Consider the following 24,930-nt stretch of genomic DNA (forward strand, 5'->3'; position numbering starts at 1 on the left):
GCATGCCATAAATTCAGGAGGCAGACACTCTGGTCGAAGTTTGTCACTTTAGGCTTTGATCCCTTATAACATGTGAGTGATCTGGGAGCTGTTATAGTCTCTTTATCAGACTCTGAGGAAGGATCCAGGAGCAAGTGTTGAGGAGCAAAGGTAGGGAAGAAGATCATGAGGACACAGAAGCTCTACTGGGAGGTAGAGGCAAAGCAGGTAGAGTCTCTGAGGATAAGCCTTACCCCAATCAAAGATACCCACTTGGGGGCCAGGTGCGGTGGCTCATGTCTGTAATCCCAGCACTTTGGGAGGCCGAGGTGGGCAGATCATGAGGTCAGGAGATCAAGACGATCCTGGCTAACATGGTGAAACCCTGTCTTTATTAAACACACACACACACACACACACACATACACACACAAATAGCTGGGCATGGTGGCAGGCACCTGTAGTCCCAGCTACTCAGGAGGCTGAGGCAGGAGAATGGCATGAACCTGGGAGGTGGAGCTTGCAGTGAGCCAAGCTTGTGCCACTGCACTCCAGCCTGGGTGACAGAGTGAGACTCCATCTCAAAAAAAAGGTACCCACCCACTTGGAGGGAGCCCCGTCCCCAAGGAAATGTGGCAGGTGCCTCAGTGGACCAGATTTAACATGAGGAACTGAGCCTCACATCCTTACCTGAGGGCATCCCAGCCTGTGCCCCTGTAGATGCCCACATCTGCACTGCACACTTGCAGTTGGATTGTGAAGTGGCTTTTTCACAAGTTCTGTATCCAGAGCGTAAAAGGTCTACGCACCTAATGCATCTGCAGTCAGTTCTTGGCACTTTTCTGGGCAGCTTTAGTCAAATGGGAACCCCTGGGATTTTAGAGCCCACTTCAGAGAGGAGCTAGCGTCTAGTGCAGTATTTCTGGGTTTTCTCCTTTGGTACTCGGTCTGGCACTAGGCACTGCTGAGTCAAAAGTAGATGATATCATAGCCTCTGAGGAGGCCGAGTCTCTCCATGGCAGGGACCAGGAGGAAGAAACTAGAGATTTCCTCTGGCCCAGATGATGTTGGGGAGTCCCAGGATCATTTGGAAGCTAAAGAAGGGACCTTTAATGGCTGACTTAGAACCTGGCAGCTTTTCTCCAAACAAACATTTCTGTTTGCATTATCACCTTATTATGAAGGCATCACCTCCTTCCTGCTGGGTCTGTTCCCACTGATAGCAGGAGTGTGGGCCCATCAGGAGCTGATGTAGATGTTCCCAGGCAGGACGCCTGCAGACAGCTGGATGGACTGCAGTGGCAGTCAATAGATAATGAGAAATCCATCACACATGTGTGTTTGCTTGCAGCTCTGAGCCACATGTGTTAAGCTGTGAGTAATGTGATTACTTAAGTGGCATTTTATTTACACTTTTGCACAGAGCAGTGGCTGCCGCTTTTCCAGTGCAGCTATCACCCAGCTTTGATTTTTAAAAATCTTCTCAGAGTCAGAATGGCAGCATCACAAATATACTAATCCAGAGGAAACTGATGGTAAAGTTTGAAAACTCTGTTATCAGCTTAAGGCAGAGGATATACTGGGGTCAACTACAAAATATAGTTACCATTTCTTGGTGCATCCTATGTGCTGGGTGTTTGGCATATAAGTCTCAAATAATCCTCCCATTAACCCCGACAGAGTAGGCACCATTGCCCTCATTTTCAGATGAGGAAGCTGAAGCCTAGGAAGTTTAAATGTTTGTCCAGAGTCACTTAGGCAATGGCTATAGAAACATCAAGAAAAGGTAAAACCTGCCATAGCTGTTCATATATTTCATGTTTTAGACCAGGAAGCAGAACTGTTGATTTTAGCTCCAGGCTGGGCTAAGAGCTGAGTTTTGTGAAGAGAGGCGTGAGAAACGGACATCTGAGGCTGTGATGGGCAGCTCGACAATAACCCACACAGCGTTGTTCCCAAATAATTCCAGCAGGCAGCCTTGACAAGGTGCCTTCAATTCTAGCTGTTACTTGTGTGTCTCGCTGGTAAATTAGATGAGAGAGCTGAGCCCCGAATGCTTGAATAAATCGAACCACAATTTGGATATTTTGCAGGAGCTGTCACTGCCTTGTGGGTAAACATGATTTCTGGGGCTTTCTCCTGCATATTTCTGGCATGGGCCATGGGCTATGTGTTGGTGGGTGAGCTGAGGGTCACTCCTTGCTTATTTCAGATCTTTCATTTCTTAATAGGGTAGCAGAAATGCCAGGACAAAAGAAATAAATGAATGGGTGACACTATTTGCCATCCCAGAAACAGGCTAATTATAAGGGTTTGTGGTTCCATTCAGCTGCCTGGAAACATTCCTGGACTTTATCCATGATCATGGCCCAAGAAACTCTTCATTTTTACTTCTCACGTCTGGGTTGTAGATACTTTTCTGAGAGTCTATGCCACTGGTGTACATGGACCTTATACTGCAGATTTTAGTGCTGTGTGAATTCATGTAAAAATGATTTTACTTTTCTGGGATACAGTTTCCCAGATTATAATGTTAGGGTGATGCTGTCTTCCTTATACCTACCCCAGAGGACTTTAAATGAATGAGTCAATGATTGAAATAATAAATAAATGAATGAATATATAGACAATATATGAATTTAAGAAGTAATCCATGTTTTGTTTTAAGTGAAAAGTAGTAAAGTAGAAACAGGAAGAAACCCTTCATATTCCCATAACCATTGTTACCATTTTGATTTTTCTCTAATCCTTTTCTGTATTCCCTTCTCTTCTTCTTACAGTGGGTCATGGGCACTAGGTAAGGATGGTTGAGGCTCCCAGCACGTTGGTGGAGGTGGCTGTTCTTCCTCTGCAGGCCTCTGAGCCCTGGGAGGAGGGGAATGGTACACTAGGGCTGTGTTTACGAGGTGGATGAAGTAATCACTGTGGCATCTTTAGTCTTCTTTCTTATTGTTTTTCTGTTTTCTTCTCATGTCTTCCTATGTAACTTTCCCCTAAGAGTCTTCAACTTGCAAGAGAACATAATTTTGCCAAAGGATTTGGTCTTGGTAATTTGTTCAAGAGATTCTGTTTTAGTAGTTCTGGGCATCATGAGAAAAATCCAACTGGAATGTTTCTTTAACATTCATAAGTTATTTAACAGGAAAGGGGTTTTTAAAGATCTAGGACATCATTACTGTTTGTGTTTGTGTTAGGTCCTTACAATTTGGAAGCAAAAATGAAAAGAAAAGCAAAAGCAGCCTATTGCTTTAGTCTGCCTTGAATTCTTTCAGTGCATTCCAGTCCTTGCTAGTCTGAAAATTGCTCCTACTTTATTTACACAGAGCTTTTAGGCATATTTGATTTACCATTTGACATGTTTAGAATCACAGAATGTTAGGACTGGAAGGGACTTGCAATGTTATTAACATTCCTATTGTTTCTCCAAATAATAAATGAAAAGAAAACATAAAAGTGTTCCATGGTTTCTGCCAGCTGAGTGCTCCCTACAAGAAATAAATATGTCCTTGTTGTTGTGCATTTTTTTTATCATATAAATGATCTTACCCGATAATTTTACCCTGGAGAGTTTTTATTTTAAAAGATGGGAATCAGGGGACCCTGGTTGTTTCTCTTCCCCTTCTCCAGTCCCCTGCAAACTAGAATGGGACCTTTCAAAGTTTGAGTGAGAGCCAGAGGCCAGGAATCATGATCCCTGGCTGTGGGGGGGACCTCCAGGGTCCTGGTTTCATGGGCACATGGCATGGCCCTATGGGCTCACGTTCAGAGGGAAAGACATTTAATTATTTAACAAAGGAAAGGTACAGAAAGCTCTCAGTATTTCTCTTTAGGAGGGAAAGAGGGCAGGCAGAAGACTATTTGGTTTTAATTATGCTTCATAATGACTCACACATGTCCATAACAGGTGGCATGACAAAACTTGCTGCTGGATTGGAAGGGTCAGGGTGTGGGCTTGCTTCTTGTCCCTTGGGTGGCATAGACACAGTGTCATGGCTCAGCCTTCCAGCTAAAGTGGAGGGATTGTAATTATCATATGCATTATCCCTGGCAGCCAGCTGCAGTAGCTACAGAGTTTCCTAGTGACAGAGCAAAGGGCAGACTGAGAGGTGTAGGAGACACTGAGTAGAGCTGCCAGTGTCTCCCATTGTCTCTTCTCTGTTGTTGCACCTGGGCTCATGCTTCATGGCCTTTTGTCATGGCTTAGAGCTGCTGTGGCAAAGACTGCATGCTCATGCACCTGCCAGATCCCCTGAATGCAATGTCCTCTCTCGCGCCACTATGTGTCCCTCCTCTGGAAAACTGTCCTTCAAGAGCTAGCCTCAGTGGTCCTTCCTCAGTAGAATCTTCCCTGGTTCTCTGGAATAATTTGTGGCTTCTTCCTCTGTGTACCCATAGCTAATTTTTCTAAGTGATAGTTACCAGGTCATATGCTTAATCTGCTTACATTTCTTGTTACTTCTCCTCTGGCCAGACCATGGGTTTCACGAGGGTAAGGGCAGTTGTTAGTCTTCACTTGTGTCCTTAGTTTCAGCTGGGCTCCCTCTAATTTGTCCCACACAGAGAAAGTGGAGTATGCTTTAGAAAATACGAGTTTGGTGGGGTCACCCTCCAAATAAGCCCTCCAGGGGCTCCCCAATGCTTATAGGTTAAATCTGGATGTGTCATTGGGCATTGAGGTCCTAGAGCCTTTGATCTCCATTTCTTTCCTAGCCTTAGCCTCACTCTGTCTCTGTGGGTGCCCAGGCCCTAAATAAGCGGGACCAGATCATAGCATTCCCCCTGGGGGGAGGCAGGACTGCCAGTTGTTCATGGCGTAGACTAGTACATGGATTCCCAAAAGTGGGGTCCGGACTACTATCTGCGGACTCATGTACATTGCTCTTGTCCTAAAGACAATTCTCTTGTAGGTTCTCTGGACCATCTGTCTTGTCCACATGACTTCAGAACATCATCTCTCTGTCCAAGGGGCCAGCTGAACAAGTTATGAAGAGTGGAGCCTGGCTGAAGTGCCTTGTGGTCATCTGTTTCTATCAGGCATCTTTCCGTCAGTACTGGGGAGAAGAAATTGTGTTAAAACAATTACAGAGTTGCATCAGTGCCTGTTGGGTAACAGGCAGGGTAGCTCAGGTCTCCTTGACCCTGCAGCCTTTGGGAGTGTGGGTTCTGTGGAGAGCCTCCAGTCAATCTCAGAGGACTGTTCTACCCACGTGGTGGGCCCTGGTGTTAGCAGTGGCTGTGGCTCAGAGAGGGGGTGCCTGCTCTTCTCCATGGAAGCCTTGTTGGTGATTTTATAGGAAAACTGTGGCTCAGGAATGTGGGTCCATTTGTGGCAGGCTTGCCTACTCTGGTTACCTCTTACCATGGGGAAAATGTCACTTCCAAAATTACAAATTTCAAAGAAGAATTATCAGATCAAGACAGCACAGGCTTGGAGTAGACAAAGACTTGGACTGAATTTATTTCTGGGACTTTTGTGAGGAGTATTTGCTGTATACGTTGATCCAAAGGCTGGAGCCTCAGGACACAGGGCTGCAAGGTGGCAGCTAGGACAGTGTTAGGGACACAGTGAAAGGAGTTTTATTGCTTTCTTTCCCAGATGTTCCTTGGAAGAGAAGCTGCTGAATGGCAGGGCTGGGAGAAGCCATAGCAGCCCTCAATTTGCAGCTAAAGAAAACTTCATGCCAAGCCTGCAGCCATAGTTTTCCAGAGAGATGATTGATGCTAAAGCCACTACATCCTCTGCGTGGTGCTTTGATGTTGGTGTTGGATGTGTCACTTTGCACAGGGCCAGCAGGAGTGCTGGTGGTAAACAGGTGTGAGTGCTCAGTTCAGGGCACACAAAGGCAGGAGACTCCTGTGCATCTCGTGCCAGCCTGAGCTTGAGGCTGCTGTCTTTGGGGTGGAAGGCCATGATTCTTCCCAGAAAACCATCTTAGTGAGGCTGGGCCTGAGGGTAGGGGTGGATCAGGAATCCAGGGTGTTCTGCCTGCTTTCTTGGGGCAGATACATGATAAATAGACCTGTTGTCCACTTACTTAGAGACCTTGTGAGGCAGGTGTTTTCATCCCCCATTTCACAGATAGGAAAGCTGAGGCTTCAGACATAATGAGAGTCCTGGTAGTAGTAGTAGTGAGAATCTCTTGAGAGGCCTCTGATCTGTGCTCTCACCTCCCATTTCTTGGTATCTCCTGTATCATGGTGCATCTCCACAGGGCAGGCAGCCCCATGCTTTCTCTCCAGGGTCTCTGGTGTTCACATTGATGCCGCTGATGCCGCGACTTCAGTCGGTTCCTCCGGGGTCCCTGACTTTCTGCAACAATTGAAGCAGTAGTACATAGTGGTTACAGCATGATCTTTGAAGTCAGGCAAAATTGGAGTTCAAATCCTGGTTCTGCTTCTCACTAGCTGTGGGAACTTGTATGGTACTTTTCTCTCTCTAAGCTTCAGTTTCCACAACTATAACATTGAGATGCTTGTCTCAGATGGTTATTGCAAGAGTTGCTCATGCCTGTAATCCCAGCACTTTGGGAGGCTGAGGCAGGAGGATCACATGAGGTTAGGCGTTCAAGACCAGCCAGGGCAATATAGCAAGACCTCATCTCTAAAAAAAAAATTAAAAATTGGCTGGGCATGGTGGTGTACACCTGTAGTCTTAACTACTTGGGAGGATGAGGCAGGAGGATCACTTGAGCTCAGGAGTTCCAGGTTACAGTGACCTACAATTGTGCCACTGCACTTCAGCCTAAGTGACGGCAAGACCCTGTCTCTTAAAAAAAAAAAAAAGCGGTAGCTGCTGTTATTACTATGACGATTACTATTAATATTACTATTACTTTGATGTTTTGATTTGGGCTTTGATTTGATGCAAGTCCTAAATCTTGTATCAGATTTTGGCTCAGCTGTGGTGTTCCAAATCATGAAGTCCTCTTGGTCCCTGAGGAGACTCAGGGCATTAGGAGATGTGGGGTGGGGCCATTGGGCAGAGGTCTACCTGTCCTCCTCCTATGGGACCTGGTTGATCCCTCTGAGACCTTCCACTGTCATCCCCATTGGTTTCCAGTTTGCTGTTACTGCCCCAGTTAGTCACTAAAAGGGAGTTATCTATTTTACCCTCCTCAGAAACCTCCAGGTCATGGAACCATCAGTTTTGAGACAAAGGGGAAGAAGTTGCAGAGCTGCAGTGCAAGATACTGGCATACAAAACCAGCAGAGGTTGGATCGTTGTCTTATTTGTTCAGTAAATGTTAGAGTACCTGGTGCCAAATGAATGCCGTGCTGAGGTTTGGCAGTGACGCCACCTAGCCCCTCGCCCTAGGGACTGCCATCTGTGTGGCTGAGTTGCAGAGGAGTAGCCAGCTTCTATAGTGTGAGCAGTTCAGTGCTCTGTTCTGGCAGCCCAGGGGCTGCAGATCACACAGCAGCGGTGCCTCAAGTGCAGAGGGATTGGAGACAAGGAAGGCTTCCCATGAGAAGAAGTGTCTGAACTGGGATTTGATAGGGGAGTAAATGTTAGCAAAAGAAGGGTGAGGAGGAGTGTTTCAGGCACAGAAAGAATAGCACGGACAGAGTTTCAGGGAACAAAGAGAGCATGGGCTGCTGAAGGATTAAAACATGGTTCATTGGTGGCTCGAATGGAACACGTAAGCTAGAGTGTGGCCATAAGGGGACTGCAAGGCTCAGCAGTTGCTGGGGCACAGAGGTCCTGTGAGCTGGGCTGGTGGGCTTGGCCTTGACCTGGGAGACCCTCCAGCATTTTAAGCAGGGGGATGATGTGACCAGAACATCCCTTTAGAAGGTCACTATTGAGGCAGTGTGAACAGCCAGAGCAGGGCTCAGGGGAGGCAGGGAGGCTGGTTAGGGCATGTGGCCATGTTGTGAGGAGAAACTGTGGAGGCCTGACCTGAGGCAGAGGAGAGGGGAGATGTGAGAGAGACCCAGGAGTGCAAGCGAAGAGGACTTCGTTGTTGCCTGAACAGCAGAAGGAAGAGGGAGGAGTCCAGCCGGCGGCCTGGGTTCTTGCCTTGGCAGCAGGTGGACAGAGGTGCTATCTACCGAGCTGGAGACTCTTAGAGCAGCAGACCCTGAGAGTGGTAGGTGGATACAACTCTGGAAAGCTCCAGAAGCTGGGGGAGAAGGCCCCTGATGTTCTGTACCTGGTTTGTTGTCCATGGTGGGCCTGGCCTTCCCTCAGTCACCTCAGTCACTGTGATTTAGTGTGTGGCTTCCTATGGAGGCTGCACATTAGAATCACCTGGAGAGCTTTTAAAAAATCCCAGTGTGGAGGCTACACTCCAGCCACTGAATCAGCACCTCCTGCGCTGGGCCAGGCATCAGTGTTTGAAAAGCCCCACAGCATCCCCAGCCATCAGCCAAGGTGGAAACCACTGCTCCTGCCAGTCCCTGTGTTTGTCACCTCACAGAGAGGATAAGTGGGGACGGATGGTGAGGTGGTAGTTAATAGCTGGTGTTTGATTCTCTAGAAGGTGGCATCTGGATGTTCATGGAGGCCTGCCAGCTATGGCGGGGGAATGGTGCAGGCATTCTCAGAAAGATGGCTGGACCTACTTAATTTGGAATTTGTGATACTCAGACAAGGCTGGGCCTCAGGCCAGTATAATTTGTACTTTCTCTGAAATGAAGGTTTACATGCTATAAGCTATAAGATGGCAATGGCTTTGTTTGGTGTGCCAAGGAGACATACCCTTTCAGGGTTTCTCCATCTGTTTTCTACATGTAAATTAATGATTACACAGAAATTTTGCCTGTTCAGAGCAGGTTCAGGTCCCTTATCAGGATATAGTTAATCATAATTGAAACTTTAATTAATTTGTGTACACTTACATGATAGGTAATACCTTTCAGTGGTTTAAAATACCACACTCAACGCACAAATAGGCCCAATGGTATAAGTATTATCTTTTTTAATAGATGGAGTCTATTTAATAGATGGGGGTGATCGAATCTTAGATAGTAGGAGTCTGCTCTTTACACAAAATATGCCTGTAGCTCAAGTTTTCAAATGTCATTGATTTTTAAAAAATCTCTCTTCATACATGAGACTAATAAAATTACATGCATTTAAATATTTCATAATTATTTTTTCCAGTTGCAATTGGTTTCCCTTCACTTGGGCCTAATTGGCAAGATTCAAATACGCAAGAACTGCATTATTGAAATTTAAAACATATCCATAAAGACTAATGTTTCTCTCAATGTTCCTGGGATATCCCCCTACTATAAACTTCAGGAAATGGACATGAAAGTGTGTACCTTTTATTTATTAATTCTATGTGCCAGATATAGAGCCCTTTGCATCATTATTGCAAGTCATTGCGACCATTATTCAAGGTAGGTGCAAGTGGTCTTGTTTTATGGATAAGGAAATTGGCTCATAGAAGCTGAGTAGACTGTGCAAGGCCAAATAGCTGGTGAATGCTAGAGCCAGAATTTTAATCCACATCTGTGTCAAAGCCTGCCCTGTTTACAGTATCTTCTCTGCCTTTAACTCCCTCGTGCTGACCTATTCTTTCCTTCCTAGATACTGAGAAGGCTGCTCTTGGTTAGCTCCATTTGTTAATTTTGCTAATAAAGTCAAGGTTGTGGATGGTTTTGAGTCTGAGGAGACAACACATGTCTTGGCCAGAGTACAAATGGAGCATCATATGCCCATTCATATCTCCAGAAGAAAAGCCCAAACACAGAGCATATTTTGGGGAAGAAACCTCAGACTCAGTTCTTTCCCTTGGGAAAAGAACAAGCCAGTGGGTTACTTCTCTCTACCCCAGCTTGGATGGACTGACCAGGACAGACAGAAAGTCCCCAAGAAGAGGGAGCTCTTTCTGTTGGTGATGATCCTTGAATCAGCTAGAGGAGCAATGACAATGCTATTCATTTTACATATTTCCTAGGAACATAAATCCATATCTTTCTCAGTTTTGAGGACCCCTCAAGCTATTTTGAAACTGCAAGGCAAAGGAATTTCTTTGCAGAAATATAGAAGGTATACTGCTCTTGGTCTCGGATGTCATCTTGGGGTTTTTATTGAATTTTGCCCTTTGGAACAATGTCACAGGCAATTACTCATTTGAAATTCTCGTGGATGGTAATCACGGCTGAGTGTTTGGATTTAATCATGATTTTGCTAGCTGTTCGGCAGCAATGACGTAGATCATTAGAGCACACTCGGATTTCTTCCCACTTCAGTTATTCTGCCCCATAACCTCATGTCCTTTCCCATGAACTCAGTGAATTGTTGGGACCTTTTCAAAGGAATGATGGTAGGTGACTTAAGGGAGCATATCTGGATGACCTTTCTAATGTTATGATAATTTGAAAATTTGATGCAATTATCAAAAATGTATACATTTCTTCCTATTGTTTGATATGATTCTTTTATTTTTTTCTCATTTATAATGCTTTCGTACTCAGGAAGTTGAGGTAGGTTTTTGATTTTTCAACTGTGTGTAGACATAGCATCAAAGTAGTTGCCAAATAAAATGTAAATTTCATTCTAAATCTGAAATCTCAGTAGTAAATATTTGTTTTAGTTCAGTGAACCAGTACCACACACATTTATTTTTCATTGGTATATCCAAGGGATGCAATTTATCAAATGCATATAAACAGTCCATTTGCTGCTTTATCTTTTCTCATTAGTTACAGTACAAGTATGATTGTCAGTTATTATCTGTGTTTTACTGGTGGGTTATTTATTAAAAGAGCAGAGCAACTGACATTGTTATTTTCTGAATCATTTTGTCTAAGACCTGCAGGACTTTAAACCAAATGTCAGACCAGTTTATCAAAGAATTGCTCTATTCAGGGTGAAGGTGATTTAGAGTACGTGTATCAACATATACCCACCTGTATTTACACACACCAGTAATAGTTATGGGAATTTCACAGGGATACAGAGATGTTAATAAAAGTGGAACCACTTTCTTATATTTGATGTGATTTAGCAAGGATTTACTGTGTGCTGTTGAGTGATACCTTAGGGGATGGTGCAGGTGAGTAAGACCCATCTCTGCTCAGAAGCAGCCTAGGCCCGTGTGTGTGTGTGTGTGTGTGTGTGTGTGTGTGTGTGGTGGTGGGGCGAGGGGGGAATGGTAGGGGTGATTAGTGCACATGGAAATGTATTAATGCAGACAACTCCCAGGCCCTGTTGTACAGAGTTCTCACGAGTGATAACTTTGGATGGAAGGCTGAGAAGCCTGAAGTCACTGCCCAGGCTGGGTCAGTTCATTCAGAAGGATTCCTACTGAGGCTCCTCACCAGAGATGGGGAGAAGACAAACAGCAAATTATTTGCCCAGAGATGTGAATGAAAACAGCTCAGAGGTAGGGTAGTTATGTGTGAAGCTAGCTCCTTTCTTTCTTTCTTTTTTTTTTTTTTTGAGACGAAGTCTGGCACTGTCGCCCAGGCTGGAGTGTAGTGGCGCGATCTCAGCTCACTGCAAGCTCCACCTCCCGGGTTCACGCCATTCTCCTGCCTCAGCCTCCCGAGTAGCTGGGACTACAGGCGCCCGCCACTACGCCCGGCTAATTTTTTGTATTTTAGTAGAGATGGGGTTTCACCATGTTAGCCAGGATGGTCTCGATCTCCTGACCTCGTGATCCGCCCGCCTCGGCCTCCCAAAGTGCTGGGATTACAGGCGTGAGCCACTGCGCCCGGCTGCTAGCTCGTTTCTTAATAAATGGAGTGTTTTGTACCTTGTAATAGTGGGATTAGCAGAGATTTCCATTGCACACAAAATTACAGGCAAATGTCACATTATATAACGGATGCGTTTACATAATGGTCTGGAAATCTCACTTTTCTGGTAACTTCTATTAACATTTTTGGGGACATTTCTCCCACCCACCAACCAGACCTTCTTCCTATTCCCCCCAGTCAAGTAGTGTGAAGATAAATGGAACCAGTTTGCACTGAATCCTCTTGAGAGCAACTGGCTACAGTCCCTTCATTGATCTCTTTCTAAAGGTTGCAGTTTTGGTAAAGTGGGGTCTGCCTCCATCTGGGATCTACAAACTCAGTTCTGATCCACTTAGCCTTGCAGCGAAGTGCTTCTCCATTTTGTGTGTATCTGCAATTGGCCCACAGACAACTCCAAAGTGACTGCCTGCCCTCCTTTTAATTTGCTTCCTTCAGTTTATGTCTCTATTGCTCCCTCCTGGTCAAGACAAATGAGGCTCCCATTTATTTTCTAGGCTGGTAATTTGTATTAATATTATCTCAGGTAATCATCAGATGAAACGGCAGGGTTCAAACAGCTTAGCTGAAATATGTATGAAGGAGAAATGATCTGTTTCAGGAGAACTAAATGTGTTTGATCTGTAGCATCTGAAGCTGTAGTATGTAATAAATTACATTATCATCTTCATAATTGGGTGCCAAGGCAATTGGGTTTCCATTTGGTTCTGCCACCCCATCTTTTCCTCAGAGTCAGCTTTGACATTCCTTGGAGATTAAACAGGCACCTCTTGAAAGGCAAATCCCTGGGGAATATTTGAGCTAAATTGCATCAGTCATTTTGGGGCTATGGTATAGTAAAAGAAAATTCAGGTTTTTATTCAAAATGGGCTGGAACCATAGGCTATCATCATCCATGATGAAGAGACTTAATCACCCAAATTATAGCAAGAATATTTTGTCATTTCATATTAAGCAAACTTAATTATTTCATTGGAAGATGCATTATAGAGTGGAATGCTCTTGGCGTATTTATGTGTATGAAAAACGTGTAATATATCATAACAAATATATCTTTAATAGTATATATTATATATAAAATGTGTATGTATGTATCTGTAAAACCTATTTTCTTTTTCATTGGTGCTTATCAGAACAGAATATCTCTAAAGCATTAATAATTAAATTCCTTTTTAACTATTGAGTTAGAAATATTAGAATTTCTCAATGGCACTCAGCCATTGAGTGCCAATAATTTCACAGGTTTCAATACTATGTGAGTGGAGTATTTACTAAGTTAGATAAATGGGGAAATATAGTTTTATCTTTGTTGATCAGCTGTAGAAAATAAAACAATAACTGGAGCCTTATTTGCTACCAGTCTCTGTTTCTTCCTCTCCCACTAACACCAACCCTCCTCCTTCATCCTGGACATAGATTATTTGTCACTTTCTTACCATGATCTTTATGGTGACTTTAAAAAAATTAATTAATTAATTAATTTATTTATTTATTTTGAGACAGAGTCTTGCTCTGTCTCACCCAGGCTGGAGTGCAATGGTGCGATCTTGGCTCACTGCAGCCTCTGCTTCCCGGGTTCAAGCAATTCTCCTGTCTCAGCCTCTCGGGTAGCTGGGACTACAGGCATATGCCACCACACCTAGCTAATTTTGTATTTTTAGTAGAGATATGGTTTCACCATGTTCACCACCTGTCTGACAAGCTGGTCACAAACTCCTGACGTCAGGTGATCCACCCACCTCTGCCTCCCAAAGTGCTGGGATTACAGGTGTGAGCCACTGCACCTGGCCATGTCAACTTTTCATGAGAGTTCCTGCTGCCCTGGAATACTGCCTGATTCTAGACCTAAGTCAATATGCTTAAGTTTGGGCTTCTGTTTACATTTATAGGTTCTTTCAGGTTTTAAGAATCCCTAAAAAAGGGTTGAATAATATTCATTTATGAAATGCTACAGTGAAATGGCATCAGTCTTTCCTCATATGGGTTAGTCAGAATTTACAGCAAGACTGTTCTCTGTCCTGTCCAGAAGATGCCTGATATAATTACATTCTTCAGTGTAGCCCATAGAATACAGTGTAGTAACACTGCCATCCTTGATTCCTCAACCTGTGAAATGCATTAATGGGAGCTATTGAACTTAATAAATGACTATATTTAGATATGCATCTTTCTATTTGGGTTTATGTTTTAAAAATTAACTGTTGCTGGGCTCCTTGCAAGTCGTTATAAAAGCTTTATCATTAGATGACAAAATTGCCACTCAAGAGGCTAACTCAGATAGATATGCCTTACCTGACAAGTTTGATCTATCCAGTATGTCTTTCACCACAGTTTGAATTTTAACAAGCCGTAACTTTATGGGGCCAGAGGGAAGGTCAGAGGCAAGGGTTGTTAATGCATGTTATCAGCTTCAGGGCTTAAGTCTGGGGCCCACACAGCACTGGGGTAGTGCTGGGGCAGACACACTACTTGCCAGGGTAGAAGTGATAGAATTATCGACAGCATAGCAAGTCATGGGTCTGTTCATTTCAGGACAATGTAAAATAGATACGATATGTTTTTATTTAGATATAAAATAAGATTTTTTTTAAAGCCTGGCTCTGCCACCTGGGTCTTAGGCCCTGGAGAAATGCCCAGCCTTGGTATTGGTGGGGTGTTGGTTCAGGACCACTGACAGCTATCCTGATGTCCTTTGAGCAGCCCAATCGTTAAGTGGGTCTCAGGGATGAACAAATTTTTAGGAGGTGAAGCTCTAGAAGAGCCATTCTTTTCTTTTTCGTCTTTTGTCTTTGACTTTCTTCACTTGAGTTTGGACTGTGCCTTACCAGAATTCTCCCAGATGCAGAGTGACTTAATCGATACAGCCCAGCCTGCTTGTACTCACCGTGTGTGGAAGCCCTTGAACCTAGCTAGGACAGTGTGCAAGAGTGATCACGTATGCTGCAGCACTTATTCCCTGACACAGACTGCAGCAGTGACTCCTAAGAGACCCCTCCCCCATGCTCAGTGACCATCCCCCAAGTGGGCTCTGGTGCCTAGAGTGCTTCACATGTGTTCATGATCTTGGCCCCTGATTTGAGGTTTCCTCTCTCAGCTGCAGCCAAAGCAGTGACTCCCAAGGTTTTATCAGCTCTGGCTCATTGGTTTTTGCTTTGGCAATCCACTTTTCTGAGGCAGGGCAAAAGCAATCAGATGCAGAGAATCATTTTTCTTCCCTGCTTGGCCTGGCTGGGCAAGGGGTTGTTTGAAGGACTCATTTTGCATAATGAGTTTTCACTCAAGGTGTACTTTCACATTTTGGCAGCAATTAGGCAGTATTGTTACATTTGCAATGGGTTTTAAATATTCTAATGCAGATAGCTACTTTTGGAGGCCTTATACTTAAAACTGTGATTTTCCCCCAAGAAATACGTAAAAATGGTAATTATAGTTAACCTGAAAAAGTGGCAAGGTCCTGAAGAGTGCTTCAAATTCCATCCATGTTATAAAGTATGTTGAAATCATTAGGGAATATCCAGTTCTTGAGACTTGCTCAAACCTTTCTTTGACATCAAAGAGAATGTGGCCTGTGAAATTAAAGTTAAAGGAACTTGTCTTTCGTTTCAGCCCTTCCCTATTGGACACACAGCCTAAGCTTCCAAGGGCTTTATCTATTAGAACAGCATGTTCAAGTAGAAAACATTTCACAAGATTCCACATTGCCATTAGATATGATGCCATCCTCTGTATGTGGAGAGAGGATTGATAAACCACAGTTGGAAGGATGAACGGTTTGATCCTTTTTTTCTCCACTGGTGAGAATGAGTTCATCTTGGGTTATCTCTTCTCCTGCCCTTGAGAATAGCAGAAAATGTTGGTAACATGGTTGTCTAAGGCTAAGAACACTTTGGTCATCAAACCTAGAAATTGGGTGCTAAATTTCCTATCTACCATCCAACCTTTAACTTAAAATCATTTAACAGTGGCTGCCGAATTTCTGACAGCACAATTCCAGAAGTTTGGGATTGTATTTAAAATTATAAATGGGGAAAGATATTGCAGAGATTGTTTTAAATTTTCTCAGTGATATTTCATGGTAAAGAGCTCAAAGACTCCCTAACCAGATGGGTGAGAAGGCCAGTTATTCTATAAAATTAAAGCCAGAGCAAAGTGGGCAATTCTTTGAAACTAAAAATAATTTAGCGCTGAATCCTCTGGATCCAGAGGAAGCTGTTTATTTCTTAATGCTTTGGAAGATGGAATCACTGGCCAAGAAACAATATGTTCTGATTTTACTCTAAATCTAGTTTCCTAAAATCTATTTAAGGGCTTAGGTGAACTCAGCAAGGATATTATAAAGCTACATAATTGAATGACACTGAGGCGGATAAAATTCACAGGAGATCGTGTCAGAGATAAACTGCATCAGAACACAACATGGACAATAATTTAAACTAATTGTGCACTTCGATGTAAATTAGCTTTTCCAGAAGAGATACTGAGGCTTCATTTTGGACAGCTTTCTGAAACTGCAGCGTGCAGACTGCCTGCCAAAAACACATATAGCAAAGCAATTGAGTATTAACTACAAAGGGACAAATCCTTAAAGATGATATGGGGATAATGCACATGGGTGACACCTCTTCAACTTGCAAGCTGTTCAGTTTTGCTGATACAGTGGGTGTGCTGGGAAACAATGGGGTCAAAGGGTGCTGACAGGGAGAATAAAGGGAGTACACAGTGGCTGTTAGCAAGGAAAGGGTTATTAGGAGTGGGGAAGAAGTTAACATAGCTATGAAGAATTGAGGGATTGAGATCCTTGCAATTTTAAAGTAATGAATTGCCTAGCCTCAGAGCATAAATTGATGCAAACCAAATGCAAGAAAGACATGGTTATAAAGAGACCAGATTGGCCAGCCTTTGTTTTTTCATCTTTCTATACCCAGAACAAATGGTATTAAGCTAAATGTACGCCTTTGGTTAATTCTAACATTTGGAAGGCCATCTCTTTTTAGGTTTTGTGAGTATTGAAAAACTGGAACTGTGCACCACAAGATGCATGCTCTATGTAAAAGAAATGTTGACAGTTGAATTATCAGCTGTTACAAACACAGAGGCTTAATCATAACTGAGAGCAGCAAGGCATCACCTATAGTATAATTGATAGCAAATACACCTTGCACTTAGAAGGTGTCTGGGTTTATATGTCAAACTAAGAAGAGCAGCGCTGTTTCCATACTGGGCTGAAATGTTTTTACTGTTCCCAGTATTTAATACACACAGTTTGAAAGACAGGAATTTGAAAAGGAAATTGATATTTTTTATTACACATTAATGCATGTTTTGGGAAAAATTTCTAAGCTTTCAGTGTTTTCCTTTGTGTTTTGGGAGGTGAAAAGGAAGGCAGGTTTTTATGCAGTTATGTGAGAAGCTTTTTGAACTCTAACCTTTGTTTTCTATTTTTTCCTTATATAGGATGATTATTTCAGAAACTGGAATCCCAACAAGCCCTTTGACCAAGGTAATGGATGCAATACTTCTTGCTGTATAGTCTGTGGTAAATGTGGTTTCATTTTTCCTTCCTTGCATGCTGAGTTAATGTTCCCACAAAGGCCAGCTAGCTGTGTTATTTTATTGACTTCAGGGACTGAATTGACTGGGGTGATAGAAATTATTTTATCAAATTGGTTATTTGTCTGAGGTTATGTCTAGGGCTGATTTAAACAATTTCTTTTAATTGGCTTGACCAGTATAATCATTGATTGGTTTTGTTAAAAAAAAAAAGTGAAATTTGATTATCAAATTAATATGGTGAACTATGGGGCCGAATGCAGTGCTTGCATTCATGAAACAGACTATACCTGGAGATGCTTCCCTAATTCACACGAACCATAAAATGAAACTTTCCTTCTAGAAAAAGGTTAATCCTGGGAGACTTTCAAGGGTACTGCGATTTTATTTGTTAAATAACTTCTTCATGGTTTCTAAATAGAAGCCTGTTTCAGTGTCAGCTTGGGTTTGAGCATGGCCCACAGAAGGCTTTCTGCACCCCCATCCCCCCAGCAAGCAGCAAACCAGTCTCTCATGATAGCTGTTGTAAATCACTAACAGTGTCCTCCTGTGAGTTATTTAAGACACAGTGAGGACCTGCCATGAATCACATCCCTTCCCCTGTTGTTCCATGTGTGGTGCTGTTGAAAATGATGGTAGATTGCACTTCATATGTTTATATGCAATTAATGCCAGAACACAATGAAATGGTATTACCTACCACATCTCAAAGTGTTCATGCTCTTGAGAATCAGCTTCAGTTCTGTAACATGAGTATTTGATGTGATCATGATGGTCAACTTGACACGAAGAAATCGAGGGAGGCTTTCATATGTAACATGGAGGAAGGTGCTCCTTTCTGCCCTCTGCTTTGTCAGTTTAATGGGTCACTACCTCTGGATTCTGGTTTTCTCATAAGCAAAAATAGTATTAAAATTTCCATATATACATTTATCATATGTCTTGAAGTAGTGTAACATTTTTTTCATTCATGCATGCTTGCATTCTCAAACATTTATTGAGCTTTCGCTATATGCACAAGCACCAAGCCAGGTACTAGGGATAGAGCAAAAATGCTGTGTTGCCTACCCTACAGGAGCTCAGAGTGGGGAGTAGGGAAATAAATCAGTCAACAATTGTGGTGGGATCTGTTAATGGCTGTGATGCAGGTGTGTTCAGGGAAGCATGTGAATCTACAAATGGAGAACTGTCTGTGTTTGTGTAAAGGGCAAGGTGTCCAGCAAAACCTTCCTTTGGAGGCTTTGTCTGGACTATACACGTCTTAGCAGCCTTAGAGTGGTAACAGAATTACTCCTTTACAATTCTAACAATGACTGAATCATCACAATGATTCACCCAAAAGCATATGAAGGCATTTGTAATTTAGCTTAGAAATGTTTTATTAAAAGTGATCAAAAATTTTAAAACTTTTTAATAGGATAAAACTTTATGAAGAATATTTGTAGTTAAAGAGCAACAAATTCCCTGTCTGTGCCTGATAAACAAGCCGTTCTGCAAACAACTCTACCAGGCTTTTGCTTGCAAAGGTAACTCAACTGACAGTCGCTGTGAACTGATTCTTTTTAGCTAAGAACTAGAAATAGGTTCTTGTGCTATAAGGATCAAATGTTGCCTAAATAACTGCAAAAATTACTCTTTGCTGAAGCTTGCACATGAATGCAAACACTCCCGAGGGAAGACATTTTTGCTTTTACTAATGTACGTTGGAGAAGGAATACATCAAGGTAGGTGTCATTTGCCACTTGGGATATAAATGATAGCTTCCCTTGGTTTGGGAGTTAACACAGAAATTTTGAGAACCACAAAATCACCGTCTTTAAACCTGAGCGTGTAAACAGTCCAAACAAGGATTTTTCTCTCCTAGAAGTGATGGCAGCTATATCCAGCAGAGCCCCATCCTGTCCTCTTTTTCTAGTTCTGCAGGCTTGAAAACTGGGTCTGCTCAGATTAACCCTCCCAGAAAACCTTATGACTTTATGGGATATAATCAAGGACCTTAACTGAGTAGCCCCACTTTGTACCTCAGGGGTAGCTGCCGTTGGCTATTTATATACAGAACCATGAGGAGCACAGGCAGAGCCGAGAATAGCCTTCACTTAAAATATCAGCCCCAGCAGATGTCATCAATTACATTGTGTGCGGCTCAATAAAAATGGGAGGTTACTCTATCAGCGCTGACACCACTCGGTGAAATATAAACCACAGGCATGGAAGATGTAGAGCATTTCATCTTCCAGAAAATAGAAGAATTACTGAACTCCAGTGGAAGATGACAGCGAAAGAGGAGTCATTTCCTCTCCTGAGCTGAAAAAAAGAATCAAACATAATTAAAATGGGTTTGTGGTTGGGGGAAAGTTTTAGTTTGTAGAAATAGACTTGTTGAAGTGTGTCTTCAGAATTTCAGATGACAAATATGGTTTAGGATGAGGATGGAAGGGGCTTCATGACGGAGGTGGGTGTGGAGTAGGCTTGGAATGTAGAGGGACAGGAGGGAAAGGAAGGCCCAGCACAGGGAATTCTGGTAATAGTGTAGTCAGAAAGGTGGATTTGAAATGGGTTGAGGGGACATTCCATACCGATCTGCCAAGTTTGAACTTTGTTTTCTTGGCAGTGGGGTGCCATAGAAAGTCTTTGAGCAGGCGAGTGACATGATGAGAGCAGTATTTTAGAGGATTTGGTTTGGTGACTCAACAACTATAATTAGGAACCCAAAACATACTTGCTAAATGATGTCACTCCTCTAGGACACGGGTAACTTCTTCATGGCACCATTCATTGCCTTGGAGCCCTGGGCTCTGGCTGTCACCAGTGGTCAGCCTTATTAATTCAGCTCTCCAGCTTGACCTCTGAAATGCCCATGCAGCTTCTGATTGTCGTGTTGGTATGGTGAATTGTTAGAAGACTCAAAGTATTCGAGAAATAGTTACTGAGCTGTAATTGCTCTCTCTGCTTAAAGATATTTACTAAACTTTGAACAACAGGGCTTTATGGAGCAAGTGCTATCATCATGTAATTGACTCTAAGGCAGTTAGAAGAAAAGTATCTCACCTGGTGCTCTCCAATGATGAGACTCAGAATGTCTTTAACTTCTTATCTTTAAGTGAATCATTAATGCTGTGTCAGTGGAGTATAATGGCCATCAACTTCAGACTTTTCTAAGAATTCTTCCTGAGATTAGGGTAAAGTGGCATAAGTAGCATATCCTTTTGTCTTGTAATGATTTAATGCCAAATCTCCTCACAGAAAGGATGGACAGGAGTTCAGAATTGGACGGCAATGATTAACTCAGGTGAGACATTTCCCTTGTGAAGTCTGCAAAGACAGACGCCCTGCAGAGAGAGTTGGGCAGGCTGCACAGTTTGAGACAGCCATGGGCCAATGCAAATGGATTTCTTATCTTGTGTAGTCAGGAGAAATAAAGGCCCCTGGATGGACCTTCAGAGAGCTGACCGAGGCTGCAGAGCTCTAGGGTGATTCCAGAACTTTTGGTTGCCTCTGCCACTTTGCCCTGCCAGCACCTTCCCTTAACTAGCCCCTGACAAACTCGGGACTGCATATGAGGTTAGTGCTTCTCAGTGGGGATCTGGGTCAGCAAGATGCTTCCCCAGGAAAACCACTGATGGTCAAATAAGGGACACACGTATACCCTCATCTCTTGGAGATTCACAGTGCTCATTATCAACTTAAAAACTGTGAGGCATCTTTCAGTAAAGAAGACCATTTAACCTATCATTTTCCAAATTTGCCTGTGACTGTATTTTCAATTTTTTCCACTACACACCTATCGGATTCTCAGAGAGGGTAATGTATTTGGCATGATACACTTTGGTAAGTGCAGTCTAGGATCCTAGGGTTAGGAGTCAGATTCTCCAAGTTTAGAATTTGACTCTGTCAGTTACTAGCTGTGTGATCCTGGGCAAGTAGCTTAACTTTTCTGATTCTAAACTTTCCTATCTGGAAATGGCAATAATGATAAGTACTTTCAATGATAGCACTGAGAAGATGAAGCGAATTAATATGCTTGGCATATAGGGAGTGCTTGACAAGTGATCAGCAAGTCATTGATTGTTTTCATTCTCTTCCTATTTAGCAGCCTCTCCTAGTGGCTTTCTTCCCACTCCATTCTGGTTTTATTCCCTTCTCCTTTTGTTCCTCTCTGGTGGCCTTCCAAGTTGTGATGCTCTGAAGCTCTCGGAGCTACACTGACAGTGACTCGTCTTAACTAGTGGTGGGTCATCCTACTGGTACACTTCAGATCCCCATTATTGGAGCTGAAGAGGTTCAGGCTCTTAATGTGTTCATTCCTTCCTTCAGTCCATAAGCAGTTACCAAATGCCTGATGTTTAAACACACTGAACTGGATAATAGGGACGACACTAAGGAAGACCTCTCTTGGGGAACACTCCCAGTTATCAATCCTAAGAGACACCCATCCAAGGTCCTACTGGGGGTAGGGAAGTGAGGAGGGTCGATCTGGGTGACAGGGAAATGCTTAATATATCAAGTGTTTATACAGGTGACATAGGTCAGTTTTAGTTGAGGTGATGCTTTTTGCTACGCCCTGGCCTTATGCAGTCTGTGCCTTTGGTATGTGGACCAGGCTCCCTGATGCTGTACAACCAACACTTGCTGGTAACAGTTACCTTTAATGCAAATAATAAAGGTATGGTCACAAAGATTGTCTCTTTTGCCTTTAAGTGAGATGGCTTGATGAGGGTCTGGAGGGGAATGAAAGATAGAATTTATTGAACCACAAAGCTGTTGTAAAAATAAAATAAAGGTAATGCTTTGGGGATTCATTGAATAGGGGGTGAATATACAGCGAAGTGAATTCTAACAAGATGTTTCAAAGCTTCCTGACTAGTTCTTTTAGAAGAAGAAAATGGAAACTTCTTTATAGCACTTTTGTTGAACAAAAGGATTTTTTGTGCACTGGAGGGTTGGGAAGGCAATTTATGTATATAACCACTGTACTACTTTAGAATAAAATTCTGATTGCATGAAGATGTCTCAAGGTGATGAAACACTAACAGGTTCTCTGCTGGAGCCATGGTGCACTCAGGAAAGAACCCCCCAATTTATTTGGCTATGAAGTTCCACTTGAGGAGACAAGCCACTGTAGGACAAATGGCTGAAGAGATTTAGCATGGAACTTTCCTGAGACAAGTGGGTTCCTTTAAAGTGGAATAAATGAACGTTTCAGATAAAGTGTGTAGATATTGGTTTTAAAGATGATGCTTTTTATTCTGGAGTGAATACTAATCATTCTTCCAAAGCAGACTGGCTGTAGATAAACCTCAGATGTTGCTGGTGATCTTCAAAGCAGCATGTGAACTTGTAGAAATTGATCTCCAGATAAAAATAAAACTCAGAGAGTCAGGGGCCCCTTTCACTCATGCTGTTCCCGTGAATAGAAGAAAAGAAAGACCTCGCCCTTTGACTTCCAGTCTATTATACCAAGATCCGGACAAACTCAAATCCTGACCAAAGCCCTGAACTATTTTGAGGCAAAAATTCTAAAACTCAAAAGGAGGGAGTTCTTCTTGTGTTCCAGCTGTTTCTGGAACCGCAGCCCAGTGGATTATCACAGCATTTGTGTTTTGCCAAGGTCTTAAAGGGTGCCTGGGGAGTTAAGATTGCTTATTTCTAAAAATCTATAGAAGGGGAGTTTTCCTTCTCTAGATTAATCTGAAAATTTACATAATAGGCTTAATAGAAATCTTAAGTCCCCATAGCTTTCTTCTTAATGTGGAGTTTAGCCTCACCCCAAAAGAACCTCTGATTAGCATTTATAGGGCCTTGAAAGTTTTTCAGTTTTTTTTTTTAAGTATTTGTTCACCTTATCTGATCCCTGGAGCTGTGAATTTTCAGAGGCAGCTGGCCTCGTTTGTGGGAAGCATCTTAATACTTTTCTCCTGACTCCCTCATGTTTGGTCTGGTTGGTTTCTCCCTCTCACCATTGCCTTTTCCACATAATTAGGAATATGCTTTCCCCAACGGCAACTACTCATCTTATTCACATTAACCTACTCTCTGCCCCAGACATGCACACTCAACTCCAGCCTAATTAGCCTCTTCCCACTGCCATCTTTTCTTCTGTTTCTTGATTGTGACAATAAGATAGTTCTATTTTAAAATATTTTGGAGTATTGATTTTAAACATTCTAATTCAGTACTCCAGGGAAGAAACAGAAAGCTATTAATTCAAATATTAGTGTGCTTCTACTTTAACCCAGTCTCTCTGCCTTGATGTTTGATGAAATTGAATGTTTTCTCTTTTGTCTTTGTCTGCTTTTGCCTGTTTGCTTATTTTAGAGAATAAAACATCAGCTACAAAATTTGAATCTCATGGGTGCCCCTTCTTCTTTCCCATTTTCTTTTCTCTAAAGGTGACCATATCATTAATTTGCTTTTCTGTTCATGTCCTCATGTTTTTATGTCATGTAATTATATACAGACAATGTTACATTATATGTTTTGCAGTAGAAATTAATGTTTCCCTCTCTAATCTGTTTATTCCACTTAACATTGCTTTTGAGGTACTTTTTTTGATAGTTGTAGATATAATGAATTCTTTTATGTTGTACTATTCTATTGTATTAATATATCACAATTAATTAAATTATTCCCCACTGATGGATGTTTCTCTTGACTCCATCTGTTTTGCTATTGAGGCTACTTTTTCTTAGTATTTTTAAATGCAAATTTCTTGGCCTGAAGAATGTGGGATGCCAGGAGGAGGGCTGAGGTGGGACATGGCTCTGCCACTGTTAAAATGTGCAACTTTGGGCAAATCACATGTCCTTTCTGGACTTTAGTTCACCCATCTCTGAAATAAAGAGGGTAGATGAGATAGTTGCTGAAGTTCTTGGGAGCTATAGTAGTTAAGTTCAGGCAGAATAGTTTTCTATATATGTTTTCTCATAAAGGAAAAATGAAAAATTTGAAGCATGATGCTCTTATTTCAAAGGTTGCAGTTTAGCTAATGAGTTATGAATATACTGTAACCAAAATAAAACCAATGGAATGAAATGGGCCTTTTAACCATCAGGGGTGGAGAGGGCTCAGAATAGAAAGCAAAAAAGGCCAAAGAAGACTCTTCCTACAGAACCCTATGGGACACTGAGTTGTGGAGGAAAGAGCAAGAGCTGAAAGCGCTGAAATCAAATCTTGCTTCTCCCATAAGCTTACTGTATACATTTGAGTAATTTGACTTATCCAGCCTTTCTTTTCTTTTCTTTTCTTTTCTTTTCTTTCTTTCTTTATTTTTTTTTTTTACTTTCATGTGTCTTTATTTTTCATCTCTTTTCAGTGTTTTATTATTATTATAATTTAAGTTCTGGGGTACATGTGCACAACATGCAGGTTTGTTACATAGGTAAACGTGTGCCATGGTGGTTTGCTGCAACCATCAGCCTGTCATCTACATTAGGTATTTCTCCTAATGCTATCCCTCCCCTAGCTCCCCATCCCCCAACAGTCTCCAGTGTGTGATGTTCCCCTCCCTGTGTTCATATGTTCTCATTGTTCAACTCCCACTTATGAGTGAGAACATGCAGTGTTTGGTTTTCTGTTCCTGTGTTAGTTTGCTGAGAATGATGGTTTCCAGCTTCATCCATGTCCCTGCAAAGGACATGAGCTCATCCTTTTTATGGCTGTATGGTATTCCATGGTGTACATGTGCCATAT

At 42.4% G+C, this 24,930-nt stretch overlaps 1 protein-coding gene across 2 annotated transcripts in view; it reads left to right on the forward strand.

The window, feature by feature from the left end:
* Positions 1-24,930, forward strand: part of SPOCK1 (SPARC (osteonectin), cwcv and kazal like domains proteoglycan 1) — a 537,859-nt gene that overhangs the window by 209,978 nt on the left and 302,951 nt on the right. The window contains exons 3-4 of one of the 2 annotated variants that reach the window (XM_017867845.1): positions 10,408-10,416; positions 17,146-17,191. In XM_017867845.1, coding sequence (XP_017723334.1) covers positions 10,408-10,416; positions 17,146-17,191 — 55 coding nt within the window. The remainder of the gene's footprint in view (positions 1-10,407; positions 10,417-17,145; positions 17,192-24,930) is intronic. The other variant, XM_017867846.1, reaches the window with a different exon arrangement.

This window comes from Rhinopithecus bieti, unplaced genomic scaffold (genome assembly GCF_001698545.2).
Source record: "Rhinopithecus bieti isolate Rb0 unplaced genomic scaffold, ASM169854v2 scaffold_4475, whole genome shotgun sequence".
Lineage (NCBI taxonomy): Eukaryota > Metazoa > Chordata > Mammalia > Primates > Cercopithecidae > Rhinopithecus > Rhinopithecus bieti.